At 39.0% G+C, this 21855-nt stretch overlaps 2 protein-coding genes across 2 annotated transcripts in view; both read right to left on the bottom strand.

Moving 5' to 3' along the window:
- Nucleotides 1–1751: 1751 nt before the first annotated feature.
- LOC131874212 (secreted RxLR effector protein 161-like) lies at nt 1752–2186 on the bottom strand. The gene is made up of 2 exons (XM_059217478.1): nt 2034–2186; nt 1752–1952 (listed from the first exon to the last, which is right to left on the bottom strand). The coding sequence occupies exons 1-2, from the start codon at nt 2184–2186 to the stop codon at nt 1752–1754; spliced, it is 354 nt and encodes a 117-aa protein (XP_059073461.1).
- Nucleotides 2187–17727: 15541 nt separating this feature from the next.
- LOC131047894 (uncharacterized) overlaps nt 17728–21855 on the bottom strand; it is a 45943-nt gene continuing 41815 nt past the window's right edge. Inside the window, exon 9 of the mRNA XM_057981706.2 lies at nt 17728–18334. Coding sequence (XP_057837689.2) covers nt 18290–18334 — 45 coding nt within the window. The 3' untranslated portion in view covers nt 17728–18289. The remainder of the gene's footprint in view (nt 18335–21855) is intronic.

The following is a 21855-nucleotide window of genomic DNA, read 5'->3' on the forward strand; positions in this document are numbered from 1 at the left end:
TTATATGGTATTCAAGAGCTCTTCTCGGACGGTTGGGTAGGATCTTCCCATCAATGGTTCTAAAGAGCCTATGGTGGATTTTGTTGGATGTGTCCCCTTGGTCTCTAGGACGAGATCTGATACTCCTTCAATGGATGTTGTTGATGGTGTTGTCCCTTCTACTAACGTTTCAAATGGTGTTCCTACTTTTATTCCTTCTGAGCCATCTGGTGGCCCTGATATTTTACAGATTGTTGGTTCTGCCCCTGTAGCTAGGTGTGATAGGATTCTGGATGGTACGTCTGCTGGTGTTGCCCCTATAGCTGTTTCTGTTTATGTTTTTGTTTCGGCTCCCGATGCATCTGTTGGAGCTATCCCTTTGTCTGTTTCTTCTTCCAGGGATGTGTCTGGCCCTGGATCTACTGGTCCTGATGGCTCTTCGATGCTTGCTAGCCCCTCCTTGGGCGTTGGGTTTCCTGCGTTGGATTCGTTGGAGTGGCAAGTCGAGGCTGCTAAGGTTGAAGAAGGTTGGATTTCACTTAAAAGCAAACATTCTAAATGGTCTTCGCCCTCTTTTGACATGACCCTTAGATCCCAAAAGAAGGGATCCAAAGGGAAATCCTAATGTTAGTTGTTTGCTCCAGGTTTGGGGGGGGTTGTTGTTAAAACCCATTTGGGCAGCTGCTTTTTTATTGCTCGTTTGTTTTTCCTTTTGGTTATCGGACTGCCTACAGATTTCCCATGTATATGCTTTTATTTGTCAGGCAACTTTTCTTTTTGGAGGGGTCAGTCTTTTTCGATCCCCTTTCTTGGCTTTGTTTCGTCTCGTCTTATCTCCGTTTTGTTAAAATCTGAGAAACATATTACAAACCAGAATTGAATTGAAAGAGCTAGATCAAATAAATTGTAAATACAAATGAAATAAAAAACATAATAGTGATACCGAGAGAAAACTAATGTGAAGTGCTCCAAGGCAAAATAGCATCAGATTACTATCTCCAACTATAAGAAAATGCAAGCAAGGTAGCATGTTTATATAGACTCAAGAGAGGGGTGGAGGTGGCAATACCGGCCAATGAGGAGAGACTACCATGATGGTCTAAACATAGTAAATGCACCTCCTCATAGCATGTCGACACCTCAATACCCACTTGTCTTAAGTAAACATGCTTTATTAACCTAAGCAAGCTTAATTAAAGTGTAGGAAAAACCTAGGAAAAGGGAAAATAATAAACCCAACTAGGAAGATAAAAACCTACACCCCTTAAGCATAGCTTAGGTGGGTGAAAATATGGGTCCCGACAAATGAAGCTTGATGAGGTACCCATGTACATAGTCATCCCCCCCAACAAAGAAGAAGCTTCCCCCAACAAAGGAGAGTACACCCCCCCCCCCCCCAGAATAGAGAGAAAAAGAAAGAGAGAAAAAAAGGAACTAAGAAGCCCCCCAACAAAAGAGAACACCTGTCGCACCCCAAGCAAAGATCTCAAATGAATGAACTTGCTTTCAGTGAAGGGTTTGGTGAAGATGTTTGCAGTTTGATCAGATGTCGGACAATACTGAAGATCAAGAACCTGCTCATGAATCAGCTCTCAAATATAGTGCATGTGAATCTCAATGTGCTTGGTCCGTTGATGATGGACCGGATTGCGAGAAATCTGAATAGCACTCCGGTTGTCACAAAAGATGACTGTAGGCTTTCGAAAGGAAATGTCAAACTCGGTGAGAATGTTTTGAAGCCAAATGGCCTCAGTAGCAGCATTAACTGCTCCTCAATACTCAGCCTCAATAGATGAAAGAGCAATAGCAGATTGTTTCTTGCTCGACCAAGAAACTAGACCAGAACCAAGAGAGAAGCAATACCCTGAAGTGGACTTGCAATCCTGAGCATCACCTGCCCAATCTGAATCTATATATCCCACCAAGACAATATCCACGCCCGTTGTATAATGAATCTCATAACTGTGAGTACCCTGTACATAATGAAGAATCCGCTTAGTTGCTTTTCAATGTAGCTCATGTGGCTCCTGCATGAACCTGGAGACCAGGCCCACTGCATATGAAATATCAGGCCTCGTGTGAGTCAAATATATTAGGCTTCCAACTAATTGAGGATACAAGGTAGCATCCGCCAAGGGTGAAGAACAAGAAGCCTCAAGTTTGACTCCTGACAGAAACGGAGTCGATGCGGGCTTCCAGTCGGCCATGCGAAATCTCGAGAGCATATCAAGAGTGTACTTAGGTTGTCCAATGAAAATACCAGAAGGCGACTGAGTGATCTCAATCCCTAAGAAGTAGTGGAGTAGGCCTAAGTCAGACATCAAGAAGCGATCATGAAGGGTAGTTTTGACTGCCTTGATACGGGATGAGTGACTCTCAGTGAACATCAAGTCATCAACATAGAGAACAAGGAAGGTGAGAGTATCATCCTGGTGCAAAATGTAGACGTTTGGATCAGAATGGCACCAAGTGAACCCAACTGACAGAAGGAAGGAGTCGCATACCAGGCACGAGGGGCCTATTTAAGGCCATAGCGAGACTTCCGAAGGCAACAAACAAGTGAAGGATTCTGGACGAACCTCTGTGGTTGCTCCATATATATCTACTCCTAAAGGTCACCATGAAGAAAAGCACTCTTCACATCCATCTGATGAACTTCCCAATGATGGGTTGCAGCAATAGCAAGGACAAGTCGGATGGAATGCATCTTGGCAACTGGCGCAAAAGTCTCAGAGTAGTCAATCCCAGCAACTTGGGAGAATCCTTTGGCGACCAGGCGAGCCTTATACTTATCAACCGACCTATCTGCAGCAAATTTGTTTGGGAGATCAGATCCACTTGCACCGAACAAGTTTCCTTCCCTTAGGAAGAGGGACTATCCCAAGTATGGTTCCTCTCCAAGGAATTGAACTCCTGCATAGCTGCATCCCACTCGGGGACACCTGAAGCTTCCCAAAAGGTCTATGGATCGGAAGTTGTAGCAAAGAAGAGATGTGGAGCATGCTCAAATTGCGACCTTGTTCTTCTCTCATTTGAAGGATCACCAACCCAACCACCTTCTGAATCCAATGTCTGACGAACCCAAAGAGGCCCAGTAGCTAGAGAATGAGGAGAATCTAGAGGAGAATCATCACCCTCTGAAGGATGACTAAGAGAAGAGGAAGATGAATCCTCGCCATTGTCATCTGAAGTGGAGGAAGAAGACTCCTCAGAAGAACTGTCATCATGAAGTTGCAATGTCTCCATGGGAATGAAAGATGGAGAAGTGGTAGAAGAAGAACTGGAAGTATCCTCCTCAAAACGAAAAACTCCTCTCAATGAAAAGCTCATGTGTGGTAGGATGGAGAAGCCTATAGCCTTTAACACCATCTGGATACCCAACTGTAAAGCGGAAAATCGCGATCGAACCCTAGTTGGTCTCCCCTCTTCCGACTCCGAGGAGAGAGAAGGGAGGTTCGCTAGGATTCGATGGGTTTTCACTTAAGGGGAAGACTTTACATTCAAAAGAGGGGTTGAAACTCATAAGATTCAATCCCACACAATGTAAGATTGGATGCTAAATGAATTTCAAGGGTTAGGAAAGCAAGGCTACCCTCTTTTGTAAAGAATGTTGTTAAGGAAATTAAGCCAAGAATACATAGAAAGTCATAAAGATTCGCTTATAAACTGAGTTTAGGTTATAGGATGAAGCTGCGGACCTGGAATTAGCAGTAGAATGTCGATACGGCGCTGTCCTGCAAATTTGAGCAAAAGTTGTCGGGACGATGGCGCCCGGCGCCACGGTCCTCCGAAAAATCCGTCAAACGAAGGGGGATCGGTTCGTCTCTGCACAAGGATTCCAGATCTTCAATCTCAGCCGCGTACCTGCAACCTACACACAGAAAAGCGAAGACGATGGGGGGTTAGGGATTAGGGGTTTGCCTTTAGGTCAAACCCCGGTTTTGGAATTAACCAAGAAATGAGCAAGTGCTGTAAATGTAAATGACTGTAATGTAAAACAAGTACTAATACCTTGTTCTAAGGATGTTTGTATCCTTATGTGCAAAGGTTTAGATGTTGTATGTTGTATGTTGTTTGTAGCATGTAGTAAGTGATCTCCTCTTCAATGGTTGAATCCTTGTCTTGAATGCAACACTTAGCCTTGAATGGAGACTTGAAATGATTGATTGCTTGAATGCTTGAATGTTTGAGTATAGTTTCCACGCTTTTTTCCGTCATGTATGTGTTATCTCCTAAATGAGAGAGAAAAATGTAGTTTATATACTTGTCAATTAGGGCTGATAGACTGATTTTCCTGACCTTAGGCCGACCAGGGAAGTATATTTCCAAATTGCAATCAAAAAGACCCGATATCACTTAGGAAACCGGGCCCAAAATAGGACCCAGGGACCAGGGCGCTGGGCGCCATGGTCCTGGAGGACCAGGGCGCTGGGCGCGTTGGTCCCACCTCCGGGACAGCGGGGTGCAAGGAGGTTCAGGCCAATGGTGCTTGAAAAATGCAGTTTTTGGTGTCGTGAGCAAGTTTTGGGGTCTCCATTCAGGTTGTGTGTTGCGTCGCCATCGTGAAGACCGAAATGCAGTCGAAATTGCAAGTGTCGCAATTTTAGGACGCTACATTTAGCCCCCACTTTAGCGGGAGTATGTATGCTCATACTTCCGGTAAAGTACAAGGAAACAACATTGAAAGACTTTCACCATGTCAAGGAGGCAAGACACACCAAGCCCCCAGTGGACTAAGGATCTTACGACTTCGATTGACAAAGTAAAAGGGAAGATCACGAGGAAGAACTATGACTGTCAGTAGTAAGGTTCCCTCACTATGAGTCATGTAAGAGAAATACCGAAAATTTTCAAGGCAAAGCTAAGTTCGCCAAGAAATTTTCAAGTATCGTGAAGGAATAGTCAGGGTGTATGCCCCCCTACGTTAAAGCGATCGCACGCGCCTCAACGGGGGTGATTGTTTTAACGTAGTGATACACATAAGAAATGAGAAAGGAAAGGAGCACGTTACCACAAGGATTTAGCCCCCAAGTGTGAGATAAACCCAAGGATAATAGACACAAAACACAAAACACGAGGTGACTTCGCTTTCCTCGGGGTCAGTATACTGTATGATAAGTCATGTATATATCATATGTATGTATGCATAATTGTTCTTCATTCCCCAATCAAGGAAGGTCACCTAGAAGAAGGGAACACATGTGTCTTTTGAGTCAACATGAGAGAGACCAAAGAGATCTCAATGCTTTGCATCGTCCTCAAGTAGACAACACTAAGGACGACAAATAGAAGAATGAGAATAACATATAGAAGAAGTAACAAAAGAGAGGGGGAGAGAATCTACCATGCTAATGTAACTAGTCTAGCATGTCATCTACCCCCCGATCTTGCTGATCAATGTTTCGGGAAGGCAGGGAACACGCTAGAGGAGGAACATCCAACACAGCAGATGGAGCTATCACAAGATCCAAACAAGGGCTATGTTCATGTTCCAAGCCACGTTGTTCTTGTCTAGGAGCTAGGATAAGTGCTTTTGAAAATTCATTAGATAAATGGTTGTCAACATCAACAAGTTCATATTCACTATCAGAAGCAAGAGGAGTAACATTTTCATCTATATCGTCATCAAGATTTATAAAAATAGGATCTTTAACTCGCACAGGATCAAGACCATCATGCATCTTATGTTTAGGAGATTTAGGCTCAATGTCCGGCTGAGGAGAAAATGGAATAATGCTTGTTGAAGGTGTTTTTGGAGATTGTAAATTTTGAGAAGCGGCTGCTTGAGCCCTAAAACGACGTTTTCGTCGGCGTTCGCGTGCAGAACGATTACGTCTAGTCTTAGTAGGAAGTGTAGAAGATAGAAGAGGAGGAATGTTCTCATCCTTATCACTTGGGTGTTTAGGTTGTGGTCTCTTAGGCTGGATAATAGGAGAGGAAGAAGGTCTCTTCTCTCTATAAAAGGCAGGAGGAGGAACTGCTCCATATAAAGGAGGAATTTTTGGTTTAGGGAGAAGACCAAGTCCATCATGACGAGGAGGTATAGGTCTACTCTTAGAAGGTTTATCAGGCATAGACATAGTCACATCCATGGGGACGGGTTGGGAATCTTCTTGAGGAAAGACATTAGTTTTATCTTTCAAAGGAAGAATTTCCTTCTCAAGAATGATAGGAATGTCAAGTTTAGGTGTTCTAGGTTCACTTAGAGATAGAATCATATCTGTTTTCCACTTTTGATAAGATTTAAAAAGATGATCACTTCGCGGAGGAAGAGATTGGAATTGTTTAGGCCAAAAGTAATCAATAGGAACACTAGAGGTTCTTTCAGCTGGTTTAAAGAGACTATGATTGACAGTAACAACTTCACCATTATGGGGAAATTTCAAACACTTATGTATAGGAGAAGCAATAGCCTTCATGGAAGATAGCCAAGGATAGCCAAGCTTCACACGAAATTGTTCGGAAGAAGGAATAATAGCAAAGTTCACATCAAGAGATTTATTATGGACCTCAATAGGCAATGTAATAGAACCAATTGCAGGAGAATAAAATGCATCAAATAGTTTCACAATCACATCTGTTTTGTCATAGATCACTTGATTCAATTGCAAAGTAAAAAGAAATTCTTCAGTAATAACATTAACCATGCACGAAGGATCAATAAGCACTCCACGGCAAGGTGTATTTTTTACTTTTGCAACTATGTATAAAGGACCATCAGGTGCTCTAATGGTTTTACTAGAATCAAATGTGATGGAAGGTTCTTTAGGGATTTCTTGCTGCTCTACAAAGTTAATCACATTCGGAGTCATAGACACAAGACCATCAGATGAGAAAGAGGAATCATTAGCCTCAATCGCATTAGAGGTATGAGAGGTATGAGAAGGTAATGGATCAGTGAAAATCTGAAGATTTTGGTTAGGAGGAGCTACAGATGTGTTGCCTTTATCATTCACTCCAGAAACAGAGATAGTATTATTATCAATCAAATCCTGAATTTTACCCTTTAAAGAAAAACATTTTTCAGTATCATGACCAGGCTGACGATGAAAATGACAAAAAGCTTTGTTATCAAAATAAGGTGAAGTAATCTTTGCAGGATCAATTTGTCGTACAGGAGGAAAAGTAAGCACATTTTGTCCCAATAACTTATTCATAATATCATGCAATGATTCATTCAAAGGAGTATACTTTCTTTCTTTCCTGAAAAATTTAGAAATAGGAGGCACACCTGATGCTGCATTCACATTGTTGTTGATGATGTTTTCATTGAATTTGATGGAATCTTTGTTCGGTTTAAACTTCCCAAATGGTTGTTGACTGCTATCACCCTTATCACTCGGAGCCATAGGATGTGATTGTTCCATTTGACTCACAGTCAGTTGATAATTGTGAAGAGTGGCACACAACTATTGGAAAGAAGTAAACTCAGAAAACAGAAGTTTGTCTCGAATATCTTTTTGTAAATTAGAAATAAAGATTCTTTGAATATCATTGTCAGGCACTGGAAAAGAAATTTGAGCATACAAATGTTTATATCTACCAATGAAATCAGTCACTTTTTCTTTAACACCTTGTTTACAATGCATTAAATCAATCAAAGTAACCTTAGGACTTATATTGTTTTGAAATTGTTGAATGAAAGCATTTGCAAGTTGTTCGAAAGAAGTAATAGAATAGGAAGGCAACGAGCAATACCATTGTAGGGCTTTGTCTCTTAATGTTCTAGTAAACAATTTTGCAAGCAACCTTTGGTCATAAGCAAAATCAGTACATATTGTTTGAAAGGTCTTAACATGTGTTAGAGGATCACCCTTACCATTATAAAGCTCCAAATGTGGAATTTCAACATGTTTAGGGGGAATAGCTCGAACAATGTCAAGAGAAAGTGGGCTCGCAACATCAAATGTGGGCACACTAAACTTAGATTGATTCATAGAGGCAATTTGTTGCTGTAAAGAAGAGACAGTTTGTGCAAGATTGTTAATGGTCGCTTCAGTCGAAGAATTCATATTAGATGTGTTAGATTGAGATGGAGGTGTTATGTTATTGAAAGAAGGTAAAGAGTAAGGTGGTGGGACTCTATGATAATTAGTCATAGGAGATGATTGGACAGGAGGAACACTACAAGGAGGAATGGAATGGTTAAACGAATTGCCCCCTTGCGTCATGTTCATTTGTGGAGATATAATAGGGACACTCATTGAAGGAATGAATGAAGAAGTCGGATTAAATGAAGGAAGAGGGTTAATTGAAGAAGGGTTGCCCCCATGACTGGTGATCATAGGAGGAATGTCTTGTGTAGAAGTAGCCATTATGTTTGATGTAAAGGTAGGTATGCTAGCAATAGAAGTCATCAAAGGAATAGAATGATTGACTTGAGTAGGAGGTTGTGTATAACCTAAAGATTCGGCACAACTCTTTATAGGCATCACGTTCGAATTCACAATGTGTGAAATACCACGCAAAATATCAATTCCATTCTTATCACTTTGAAGCATATGTTTTAGACCCTCAATTAAAGGAAGAGCTTGACTATCGGGATACTCATGAGACATCCATTGGTGAAAATCGTCAAATTGGTTATCCAATTTGGAAAGTTGTTCAACGGAAACTTCATGGGGAGCTTCTTCATCATTAGGAGGATTAGAGGAATTACCCATATCCTCGTTAAAAAGGCTACTCAAATTAGGTTCCATCTCCTCGGTAGTTAAACCTCGGAAGGACTTAATTCTACGGCTTCGTCTAACGGGAATAGTGTAAGTAGGGCTTATTGTTGTAAAACTCATGCACTAGAAAGAGAGAGAAGATTTTGATCTTAGAGGTAGCAATTTTCAGTAAAACCAGCCAATCTTCCAGATTTAAGCTGTTAAATGCAATCACAACAGTCTCCCGAAATTTTGGAAAAAATGTCCAGGACCGTGGCGCCCGGAGTGCAACACGGTCCTTGCAACTTTTTTCGAAATTTGCAGGGATGAAAGGTGTGATGATTTTAGAGCTAATCTGAAAAAAATTGAGTGATTTTATGATCTGTAGATAGGCCAAATTAAAGTTGCAATCTCAAAATTGAACCCTATCAAGATTGTCAAAAAATGCAAAATTTTGAGTTTTGAAATTTTGAATCTTATGATTTTAGAGGGAATGTCAAAAGCAATGCAAATTTTGAAAATTAAAAATTGACTCAATTTCACGCAAAATTCAATTTTGAAAGCGGAAATCAAAGTTGTTGTAATTAAGCACTTAATTTCAAAAGTCACAAAATGCAAGAATTTGAATAAAGCACTGAAATTTCGAATGAATGTAGACACACTTTTCAGATTTATGATAATAAAAACGCAATTTTGACACAAAATTTTAATTTCGACAATTTTTGAATGATTAGGAGCCCTAAAGCAAGCAATCGCAAGACCAACTTTGACTGTAATTTTGAAGGTGTTATAATTGATAAAATCAGCCAAAATTCTGGATTTTAGCAGGAAAATACAGCAAGATCTCGCTCCCGAAATTTTGGAAAAAAATGTCGGGGACGATGGCGCTCGGAGTGCAACACGGTCCTCGCAACTTTTTTCCAAATTTTCAGGGATGAAAGATATTGTGATTTTATTGCGGAATCCAAAGTTACAGCTGATTTGGAGATGTTTTGATTGGTCAAATTGTCGGACAAAGGTTGAATTAAGAGGGTTTCAAAAATTAGGGTTTTGACATTTAACCACTTAATTTTCAGAATTAAAGCACAAATATAAATTGAAAATTTGTAATAGAAAGGCAGATCTGAAACAGGCATTAACATTTAGACATTTCGCAAGTTCAATTACCAAAAAGAAAATTTAGGGTTTTTATGCAATCACCTCTAAAATTTTGCAAAAGATCAAACATGGAAATGTAATCAATTTTTTCAGATCTAAGCATGAAAAATCAGAAAGGATGTTCACGTCGGGTTCACCAAAATGTAAAGCGGAAAATCGCGATCGAACCCTAGTTGGTCTCCCCTCTTCCGACTCCGAGGAGAGAGAAGGGAGGTTCGCTAGGATTCGATGGGTTTTCACTTAAGGGGAAGACTTTACATTCAAAAGAGGGGTTGAAACTCATAAGATTCAATCCCACACAATGTAAGATTGGATGCTAAATGAATTTCAAGGGTTAGGAAAGCAAGGCTACCCTCTTTTGTAAAGAATGTTGTTAAGGAAATTAAGCCAAGAATACATAGAAAGTCATAAAGATTCGCTTATAAACTGAGTTTAGGTTATAGGATGAAGCTGCGGACCTGGAATTAGCAGTAGAATGTCGATACGGCGCTGTCCTGCAAATTTGAGCAAAAGTTGTCGGGACGATGGCGCCCGGCGCCACGGTCCTCCGAAAAATCCGTCAAACGAAGGGGGATCGGTTCGTCTCTGCACAAGGATTCCAGATCTTCAATCTCAGCCGCGTACCTGCAACCTACACATAGAAAAGCGAAGACGATGGGGGGTTAGGGATTAGGGGTTTGCCTTTAGGTCAAACCCCGGTTTTGGAATTAACCAAGAAATGAGCAAGTGCTGTAAATGTAAATGACTGTAATGTAAAACAAGTACTAATACCTTGTTCTAAGGATGTTTGTATCCTTATGTGCAAAGGTTTAGATGTTGTATGTTGTATGTTGTTTGTAGCATGTAGTAAGTGATCTCCTCTTCAATGGTTGAATCCTTGTCTTGAATGCAACACTTAGCCTTGAATGGAGACTTGAAATGATTGATTGCTTGAATGCTTGAATGTTTGAGTATAGTTTCCACGCTTTTTTCCGTCATGTATGTGTTATCTCCTAAATGAGAGAGAAAAATGTAGTTTATATACTTGTCAATTAGGGCTGATAGACTGATTTTCCCGACCTTAGGCCGACCAGGGAAGTATATTTCCAAATTGCAATCAAAAAGACCCGATATCACTTAGGAAACCGGGCCCAAAATAGGACCCAGGGACCAGGGCGTTGGGCGCCATGGTCCTGGAGGACCAGGGCGCTGGGCGCCCTGGTCCTGAGGGACCAGGGCGCTGGGCGCTCTGGTCCCACCTCCGGGACAGCGGGGTGCAAGGAGGTTCAGGCCAATGGTGCTTGAAAAATGCAGTTTTTGGTGTCGTGAGCAAGTTTTGGGGTCTCCATTCAGGTTGCGTGTTGCGTCGCCATCGTGAAGACCAAAATGCAGTCGAAATTGCAAGTGTCGCAATTTTAGGACGCTACACCAACAAATATGCAAGGCTTGCTCTGCGGATCCATAGCCTTGCGTTTCTCTGCTGGAATGTGGGCCCATGCAGAAGACCCAAACACTCAGAAGTGTTTGATTGTGGATTTCCGACCAGTCCAAGCTTGAAAAGGAGTTACCCCCTTCACAGCTCGATGAGGAACTCGATTCTAGATATAGCATGCATAGTTGATGGCCTCTACCCAATACTGAGGTTCCAATGATCTGGAGTGGATCATACAATTAGCCATTTCCTTCAAGGACCGATTCTTATGTTTTGCAACTCCATTTTGTTGTGGAGTGTAGGGAACTATGTGTTGAAGATCAATGCCTTCTGAGATACAAAACTGCTCAAACCTCTGGTTGACATATTCCCCCCCATTATCGGTGCGCAGAACCTTGATGGTTTTCCCTGATTGCTTCTCTACAAAGGCTTTGAATTCCTTAAAAGACTTAAAGACCTTAGACTTTTGTTTGAGAAAATATACAAAGGTGTACCAAGAAAGATCATCAATGAATGTCAAGACATATTTGGCCCTGCTGAAAGAAGGATTTGGAAATGATCCTGCTAAATCACTGTGAACTAGCTCCAAAAGTTGTGTGGCTCTCCATGCTTTGCCTTTATCAATTTTTTCTTCAAGGTGCTTTCCAAGAATGCATCCTTGACAAACTCCATCAAGAAATCGAATAGAAGGCAACCCTATAACCATGTCATGCTGACTGAGCTGTTGCAAGTAGCGGTAGTTCAAGTGGCCAAACCGTTGATGCCACAAATGACTCACCTCATCTGAGTGAGTAAGCAATGTAAGTGAAGGAGAATCAAGAACAAAGTGAGAAAAGTGATACAATCTAGACTGATTATCTGTCTTTCCCACTGCAATTGTAGGCCCATTATGCATCTCACTAATTACCACTGTGTCTGGAGTGAACTCAACCCGCTTGCCAAAGCAGTGTGAGTGATCTGATAGACAGATAAGAGATTAGTTGATAAAGATGGAACACAAAGGACATCCTGAAATGTTCCATCACCCATGTCAACAGAACCTCTCCCATGCAGTTCAATAGGCATGTCATCACCCAATAGAATAGATGGCATAGAATATGACTCCGAGAAGGAAAAACTATTCTTTGATGAAGTCATGTGGTGCAAAGTACCCGAGTCGATAATCCAAGAATTAGGCTGGGAAGCAACAGCAATAAGGGACTTGTCCTTTCCTTTCCCCTTGTGTCCTTTGAAGATTCAAGAGATGAACTTGGTTTGACAGAATCAGGCACCTTGATGTTGTTCTTTTCTAGAAGATGAGTCAAATGATCAATTTGCCTCTTTAGACATTTATGTTCATCATGACCAGGTTTCTTACAATAGGAACACTTAGTTTTCTCCTTCTTGGGCTTGTCACCCTTTGAAGAAGATGCATCATTAGTTGCTTTTGAAGTAACTAGCTTATGTTCTTGCTTCTTTTCTCCTTGGTTCTTTTGTTTCTTTTCTTGCTTAGAAAGCCCATTTTGATCTTTTGTACCTTGGTTGGCAACCAAGGCTTGAGATTTAGAGGGCTTAATTGTGCCCATTTGAATCAGCTTATTTTGTTCTTGTGTGAGTTCTTTTGCAAAATCGTCAAGAGAAAGCATTTAGAAAGCTAGTTCCTTAGGCACTTTTTGTAGCATAGAAAGTAGGCACAAGAACTAAATAGTTTGGACCAAGTTTGGAAAGAATGCTTAGAATCACTTGTGAATCTTTCTTATATATCCCACATGCCTTCACTTGCAATCTTATAGCGTTTAGTTTTGTGAAGAAGTCCTGAATTGTATCAAAATTACATGGATTTATCCCTATTAGCTCATTCTCCAATTGGTGTCCCCTTAACTCATCTTGTTTACCAAACAACCCTTCTAATGTTGCCCATACATCATTTGGAGTTGTAGCAGATTCAACATGAAAAAGAAGATCAGTAGATACAGACATACATAGAGTACCATAAGCTTCATCACATTTGTTAAACCATTTTGGCTTTTCTACAATTAGTGTTGGTTCAGTTTCAAGTCCCATAGTTACTCTAAACAACCTCAACTTCTTAAGATAGATTGTCATTTTTTATTTCCACTCATAGTAGTTGTAAGGTGTGAGTATTGGTACTATATTTTGATCCATTTTAATGCAGAAAGTAAGATTGTTTGTGTAGGAAAGACAGACGAAAAACTTAGAGAGAGCACACTGGACCACCCCCTCTTTGTACTAGATCAGAAATCACCTCCACCCCCTAGAAATTATAAGGTGAAACTTTATAATTTAGTGCATTTACAATGCTGGAGTTATTTTCCAGAGTTTTACAAAGTCCAAAAAATGGACACAAACGCTGAAGGCAAAAATAATTTCTCATAATATGAGCATCAAAACAACACCAATGTATTCTAATTGAAAAAATATCCACTTTCAAAAAAAGAATGACCTGAATCCGAGATCATATGTGAAAGTTATAGTGGTTTGAAGTTCATAAAACAGGGACTGCCCTTCAAATCTTCTGATAAAACTTAATTTCTGGAAAATTGGTAACTTTTAAGAAAGCATTGATTGCACCACTGCAAAAAGCACGAAAAAATACCCCATTTCAAAAAAAATTGCACTGAAAAATACCTTTGTATGACTAAGAAAACCTCATTTGAAAATCAAATGCAAAAATGAAAATTGCAATGGTGAGGGGTCTGGCTGAAGCTTTCCGACACAATTTTCAAAAGATCTGTTGAGTGAATAAAACATCTAGCAATGACGTAGATGGTTTTTTCCAGCGGCAAAACAAACCCAGAAAGTGTTTTTCTTTATCACTTTCAGAAAATGGGGCCACAGTGTTAAAAACACACACCTTCAACAAATAAAAAAAAACATGCAAAGCTTCTGGTGTCCGATCTGCACACACTTTATATGAAAACAGAGGTTTTTGGGTCTTCCAAACACAAAGGAAAGGTCTGTTATGCCTGAAAACACACAATTTGAAAGTTCCTTCACAAATCTAAGCTTCAAAAACCTTGTTTTACAAAAAAAAAAATATGTAAAACAATATTACCGGATCTTCATAAACCTTTGTTGGGTTTTCAGATCATGCAAAATACAAAAAAAAACACAGCAATATTTTACAAGATCTCTATAATAATCTAATCTTTCAAAACAGAGTCTGATACCATGTTAAAATCTGAGAAACAGATTACAACCCAGAATTGAATTGAAAGAGAGATCAAATAAACTGTAAATACAAATGGAATAAACAGCATAACAATGATACCAAGAGAAAACTGATGTGAAGTGCTCCAAGGCAAAATATCATCAAATTACTATCTCCAACTATAAGAAAATACAAGCAAGGTAGCATGTTTATATAGACTCAAGAGGGGTGGAGGTGGCAATACCGGTCAATGAGGAGAGACCACCATGATTGTCTAAACATAGTAAATGCACCTCATCATAGCATGTTGACAGCTCAATACCCACTTGTCTTAAGTAAACATGATTTATTATACTAAGCAAGCTTAATTAAAGTGTAGGAAAAACATAGGAAAAGGGAAAATAATAAACCCAACTACGAAAATAATAAACCTACACTAACATGTTTCATTTAGTGGTTAATGCTAAATATCTTTAATTGTGGGTTTCAAATTCCCCCATATTAACCTGCTTTGTATAGGGTTTTAGGTCCCTTCAAAACTTGTTTTCCCTTATTCAAAAATGATGATCATACACAATAATATAACAGTCATCCATTGGGGAGTGACATCTCAAAGTATGTCATTTATATTTGATGCAATGAAAACGAGGATTAGTGGAAAACCAATATGAGTTCATTTAAATAACATGCTCAACCATAAACATAATGAACCCAAACCCTGCCAAAACAAATCAAGAAAGATAGGTAAACAAGAAGATAATTAGGAAATAAACAAAACAAAATGAACTTCCCCATGATACTCCCTATGTCATGGCTCTTCCTTGTCCTCCTCTCCAAGATCCTGCTGCTATTTGATGTATGCCCTCGGTTTGAGCACTTAGCACAAAAGGGATGTCAAATGGAGGATGGGATATGGCTGATTGTGTCAAGTGTTGAATGAGGATGCAAATGTATTAGAGGCTAAATAGCAATTCCAACTAGTGGAAGAACTAAAGCATAATACAAAGGGCTTCCTACAACAAAACACTTAAATTATAAGTAACAATGATAATGCATGGATAACTTCTATGTGTGTGTGTGTGTATCTACGAGCCTTAACATTGAAGAAATGGGTTCTATTTATAGAGGAAATGGGCAAATGAAGGGTTAGGATTGCTTGAAGAAGTGGTGATCATCAATCCATGTGCTCCCCTTCAAGTCAATCACGTGTTAACAAGTGTCAACAAGGGAAGGCTTGAGAGGAGAGGGAAAAAGCATTTATTGCTTGAAAAGACAAGGTTATCCTAGGTGGTTTGGTTAAGGTTAGGTTAGTGGATAAAGCTTTTATCCAAAGGATAAACTCTTGTGCAAGGATTAAAGGATAACCATTGTGAAAGCAATGAATGTTTTTAAAGATCCATGAGTTAAATAGATGGTTAAGTTAGAGAGAAAGTCTCTAACCAAGGGTTGAGTTTGAGTTGACCATTAATGGTTATTGAAGACTTTAGAGGTTAACTTGTTGAAAACATAAAGTCTTTAATGGTTTATGAAGACTTTGGAGGATTTTGAGAAGTGGCCTTTTTTTTAAGGAATATGTAAATGTTTAAGGGGTAATTAGGCAAATAGGAAGTGATTAGAAGAATTTAGAAGGGATCTAGACATGCAAGTGGATTTTGTAGGAGAATGCAAGTGGGAAGATTTTTAGGATTTAATTAAAATAAAATTGATTTATTTCAATTATTGGTTGCAACTTCCATTTAGATAGATATTTAAATAAATATTGATTTATTTCAATGTGAAGAAGATATTTAATTAAATGTAGATTTAATTAAATGTGAAAAAGATTTAATCAAAAAAATATGATTTATTTAATTAAAAGTCAAAATATAATTTAAATGAATTAAATCAAATAAATTGAATAATTTATTTAATCAATCGGAGGTGGTGGTTAGGGTGAATTAATTAAATATTAATTTAATCAATTGTTGATCGATGGTTAAATAATCAAATAAATGCTAAGTATTCAATTAATTAGTGGACATATTTGGGTGTCTACAATATTTAATGTTAATTAAATAGAGGACTACAATCATTTTGAGTAGTTAATTGATTGTTATACCAAGTGTTAACATAATTTTCTAGAGGCTTAACACCTTTTTTTTGTTTTTTTTGCTAAAGTAACATATGCACCTCCATTGGCTTGAGAGCTTTAAGTGATAGGACTTTGACCCATACATGGATGTATTTGTGTAAAGTTGTGTACAAAACTTGTTTCATTATTGTAGGGTTACTTGGTTGGATATATATACAATTTTTTTTTGCTCTTTGATACATGATGGTGCAATGGACCCAGTTACGAGATTCGTCCCTTATAACTTAATTTGCAACTTCAGATTTGAAGGGGCATTATTGGCATGTTCCCATATGTTGTATCTAATTTTCAGTATATCTTGACATTCAATTTTTAAAGGGGTTTGTTGAATATGCTCACATACATCATATATCTATGCTTGTATTTCCTTGGTTCTATTTCACCACATCAGTGATTAAAGAAGGGGCGGTTGTAAGGTATTTAAACCACCTTGTACTTTGCATATGCATTGATTAAAAATTAAATTTGAGGAATGAAGATGGTATTGTCATGTGGTCTCTATGTTTGTGTTCATCTCATTGTTTGTCATCCAGTCATCTTTCAAGTGTAACGAAGTTATGACTTGGACATAATTTTAACATAGCACAAAAGAAATCAAATCCTATAAAACATGAACAAGGCACTATTATAAGATGGCAATGCTTGAGATGGGAACAAGATCATCTATTATAGATCATACATCTGCATTCTATAAGGTAGCAATGTTTTGGAAACAACCACAAACCTACAGTCATGTCATTGTGGGCAAAAATGAGGTGAATAACAAGGTACCTTTGGTGACACAGCCTAGATAAAACCAAGAGAAAAACTTTAGTTAGGGCCCTGATAAATAAAACCTTGAGAAGGTTAAATTGAAAAATCATTTAACTACCATTTTTTCGCTGCACAGCAGATCAGATGATTTAAGTATGTCATGCAATCTACTTTTCAAGATAACAAGAGATGAGAAAGTTATATTTAGACTTCAGAGAGAAAAATCTATCACATTTATTTTCCAAACTGTAAATGAAGCTTTTCATTTCAAAAGCCTTAAATTATAGACTAATATTAGTGGAAATAATAAAACTTGAAAATCATATTTTTTAATTTTGACAGATCAAATAATTATAACTCGGATAGTTTTCTTTTCAAAAATTGCTGGCTAGCTAATCGCTCTTTTATGTTGAGAATTTCTAATCAATAAAAGACTCTTGTCAAAATTGCCCAGGCCAAATCCACATGGTAACACAAGGAAATTGAGAAGTCATCCTTAAATTATAATTTTATGCACGTCATAAGTATCTTGGATAAGAAAATCAAAACAAATATCCATAATGAAAACCAATTCCCAAGTATAACCTCATGTTTTTAATTTTCTGCTATTGAACTCTATAGTCAAGTAAAGCTGCCATCCTTCATTTAATAGAGCTACATGTATCTGGTGACCAAAACCGATCATCATTGGAGTGAAACGAACAGAATTTCAAATTGACGATCCTTTGTCCATGCGAATGAATTATTAATTGTAGTTAACTCTTCTATAAAGATGACTAGTCGGGATACAAGCAAAAAGCTCAGCATGAACCAATACTAGAGCTAGTACAGCAACATAATGTCGTAAATATTGTTGAATGGCGACATAGACTTATAAGTACAAGCCCATTAAATGAGATTCTGACTTCCCAATCATTTACAACTACAGAGAGGGCAAAGCAGAAAACCAATAAATTGAACCAAAGAAAAAAAGATTACTGTGTTTTTAATCTTCTAAGAATTCGCCATTCCCAAATCAGCGTTGATAAACAAAAATTGTCATTGGATATTAGGCCAATTTAGCTGTATGCAACTTCTTGTTGAGCAGCATCCTCATATTCAACCTAACACGGCAACATTCCTCATATCAAACTTCAATCTTTTTTCTCCAAAATTAGAGATACAATAGACTGTTATTCGGAAAAAACTATTTTGGAAATTCCCAGAGTATTCACAATAAATATAGATTGCTATGAAATTTAGTCCTAACAAGAAATAATAGTAAAGAGATAAAATATATCATAAACGAACCTTCAAATTATAAACATGCTGTCAACTTTATAAGATGCCTATTAGTAATTTAACAGTAAAGTAGGTATGTTGGAGGGCTTTATCCAGAAATAACTAAAGAACTATGTTGTTACAAAAGTCACATGGTGGAGGATTTAAACAGCACAATGCATCGATTACAGAATCAGCAAAGTACATTTATTGAGCTAAGATTAATGTTCATTGATGGTTCTTCAAAAAGCCCATCCTACTAAGCTACATATAACTATGATTAGGTATCATAAAACTGTTAAAATTGTTGTCAATCGATTCTCTAGTCACATGGAGTAGTGACACTATTTGAATCAGGGTGCATAAGTAAATTAATAAGGGTATAGGTATATTATACATAAACAGTCACCAGAAGATGTGGAAACTAAAACGAATACATTCCCTGCCCCTGTACTGAAGTTACTGGTGACTATGCCTGGTTTGAATTAACCTTTTAACTGGAACATTTTAACAAGGTAGAGGGTTTGCAAATATGATGAATTTTGTATGTTTCTGCAACTCTCCAGGACAGGAAGACAAGGAATATCGGGGAACATTTTCAGATGCCAAAAAAATCTCCATATTTTGGGACAGCAGGAAATGGCAAGTAAAATATATACACCTTTCTGAGTTAAGGCTATCCTCAATCAATTTCACTTTCCTCATTCAATACGTTTTAATTTTGTGATCAATGCCATTCACAGACATGACACCAGAAGCAAATTGTATTCATGGTAGACCGTACTCCTAATGAACCAGATTATCACAAACTATAGGACAACCTACTTGCAGAAAATTCCAGTCACTCTTCCGCTTCTGCCATTGCTAAGATTCACTTCCACTCATATCCTAAGAAAATTGAATAGGTAGTTGCATTAAATGTTGGAAACAATGCTTTGAAGAATAATACTTCTCCACCATAAAACCATGTTCCAAACCCCAGTACCCTTCCCTCTAGTTTTCTTGAGAACGAAATAGCTAAAGCATGAGAGTTTACAAACCATATAATTTCTAGCCTACCAATCTAATGCATGAATGCTCTACCAATATGCAATAAATGAAAATAAATTCAGAAACTTTTCAGTATTCCAAGGCCACATTTGAGTTTAGCCCGTTAATGGGCCTGCTCGGGTTAATCCGGCTGCCGAAGGGAAGAGATAGGTTGAGTGGGTCCCCCCCGAATGTGGATGGACAAAGATCAACTTCAACGGTGCATCCAGAGGTAACCCGGGACCGTCGAGTGTTGGCTGTGTGGCAAAGAATTCCCTAGGGGTTAGAGTGGGTGCAGGTTGGCAAAGGCTGCCAGATGGACCTAACAACGAAGCTTCTCACTTAGAAGGCTAGGGGTGACCAAGCTCCACTTGGAAGGGGATTCCCAAGTGATAGTCAATGCCATCATCCGTGGCATCTCGCTAAGCTGGAAGATTAATCGTGATATTGAAACGATCAGGTCGAGCTTGGCACATTTCGAAGATTTCAAGATATCCCACGTTTTCCGAAGTGGTAATACGGAGTCTGATCAATGTACAAATGAGGCGATGGACTTGGGGGTTGGCGCCTTGAGAACTGCAGCGTATGATTAAAAAGTGGTTTCATTGGGCCCTTTTTTGGCCAAAGATATCCGCTATCCTTGAGATGACGAGCATTTATTGTAGGTGATCGAATGAGCTTGGCGGCGATACGGGGTGACAGTCAGTCGTTTTTTATCCTCCCCCGCGTAGCTGTTAGCTTTCTTGGGCAGGGTGGCAGAGTTTGTGCCATGGCCATATGTGGAGCAAGTTGGAAAGAGGGTACATGCATTTAAGATGTGCAGATGGTACAGGCCTCAAAGATTTTCGGAGAAAGATATGCATTTAATGTGGTTGATATCGTGCCTGGAAAGTTTATCAGCTCTTGGTTATCGGCCGATGCATTTTGAAAGGCAATTATGGAAGTGTCTGTTGTGGTTGTTTTAGCGCTGTCATAAAGCCGAATTTTTCCCTAAGAGCGACGTGTCCTATGGTGGCTTTTTGGGGCGCCATTTCGGAATGAGCGACTTTCTAATGTATTCAGGTTTGAAGACCAAGACTTCCTCAGCAGAGTGAAAATTGTTCTTGGAGATATGTACATTCAGGGGGAGTTCAAATATCGCACAAACGTGGATATCGCGTCTATGTTTGCTGCATGGGCGTCTGAGCTGGTGGGGGTTGATAGAGTTCACTGGGTGGTAACTAACAGTGTAAAGGAGGACTGGAGGGGTGGATTGGAGAGTTTCATACGGATGGCGCGGGATGGTGAAGGATTTGTGTGCCCGAACGGAGTATGGTTGCATTCCGGTGAGTTTCTTCCCCCCTTGCGACCATTTCTTCTGTGGAGCGTGAATTGTAGCAAGGAAGTTCGCAGAGTGCCGGCCCAAATTGGAATGCATGGGGTGCAGGAGTACATCCGGGCGTGGGAGAAGGCGGAGATTCGCAGGGAATTGGAGAAATGGAATCCCTCCATTACAAGGAGAGTGGGAGGGGATTCTAGTTCGGGATCTTCACCGAAAAAGAAGCGTGGAAGGCCTCGGGTTGCAAGAAAAACCAGGGAGGCAGGTCGTTGTGGATTGGCTTCCCCCCAGAAGCTCATGATGATCATGTTGATGAAGAGGACCAGCGTGTGCGCGGTTTGGATGGATGCGAGAAAGGCAAGGAGATCGTGGTGGTTAGTGCACCACAATAGTTATCGTATACGCTGTTTTTTTATTTCTTATTCAAGCTCTGTATGTAGTATCAGGCTTATTTTGAACTAAGATGTATGGTGGCTGTAGTGAGGATGGGTTTCTTTTGATTTGAACTTTTAACGTATGTTGGAGACTGTAATTTTTTTTGAAATATCAATATGAAGTATCATTTACCGATCAAAAAAAAGGCCACATTTGAGGTTAACAATCGAATCTGGGGTACATTTCCCATTCTAGAGACAGGTGCAAAACATTTCCAATCACATGATATTTCTCGGTCGTGTTTCCGGGCATTTCCTTTATAAAACTCCTAAATCAGGTATGTCTCTCTCAAAAAAAATTAAAAGTAAAACAAATTAACAAAAAAAAAGCCTTCTTTAAAATTCAAATGATTTGACATAGGATTCCTTGTTCAACTACAATGATAACTGGTTCCAAATTTCATAGTTTCTGCAATTTTCCTGTTATAGGTTTGCATGTCTTCCATGTTTTTATGTCATTAATGTTCGGCATTTAAGTTCTAGGTTTTGGTGTGAAATGTAAACAAAAACAAAACATTATAGTCAGCTACGTTTAGGTTTTGACATGAATTGCTTGAAGGCAAATATATTTGTTAGGATGGTG

The sequence above is a fragment of the Cryptomeria japonica genome, chromosome 3 (assembly GCF_030272615.1).
Source record: "Cryptomeria japonica chromosome 3, Sugi_1.0, whole genome shotgun sequence".
NCBI classification, from domain to species: Eukaryota; Viridiplantae; Streptophyta; class Pinopsida; order Cupressales; family Cupressaceae; genus Cryptomeria; species Cryptomeria japonica.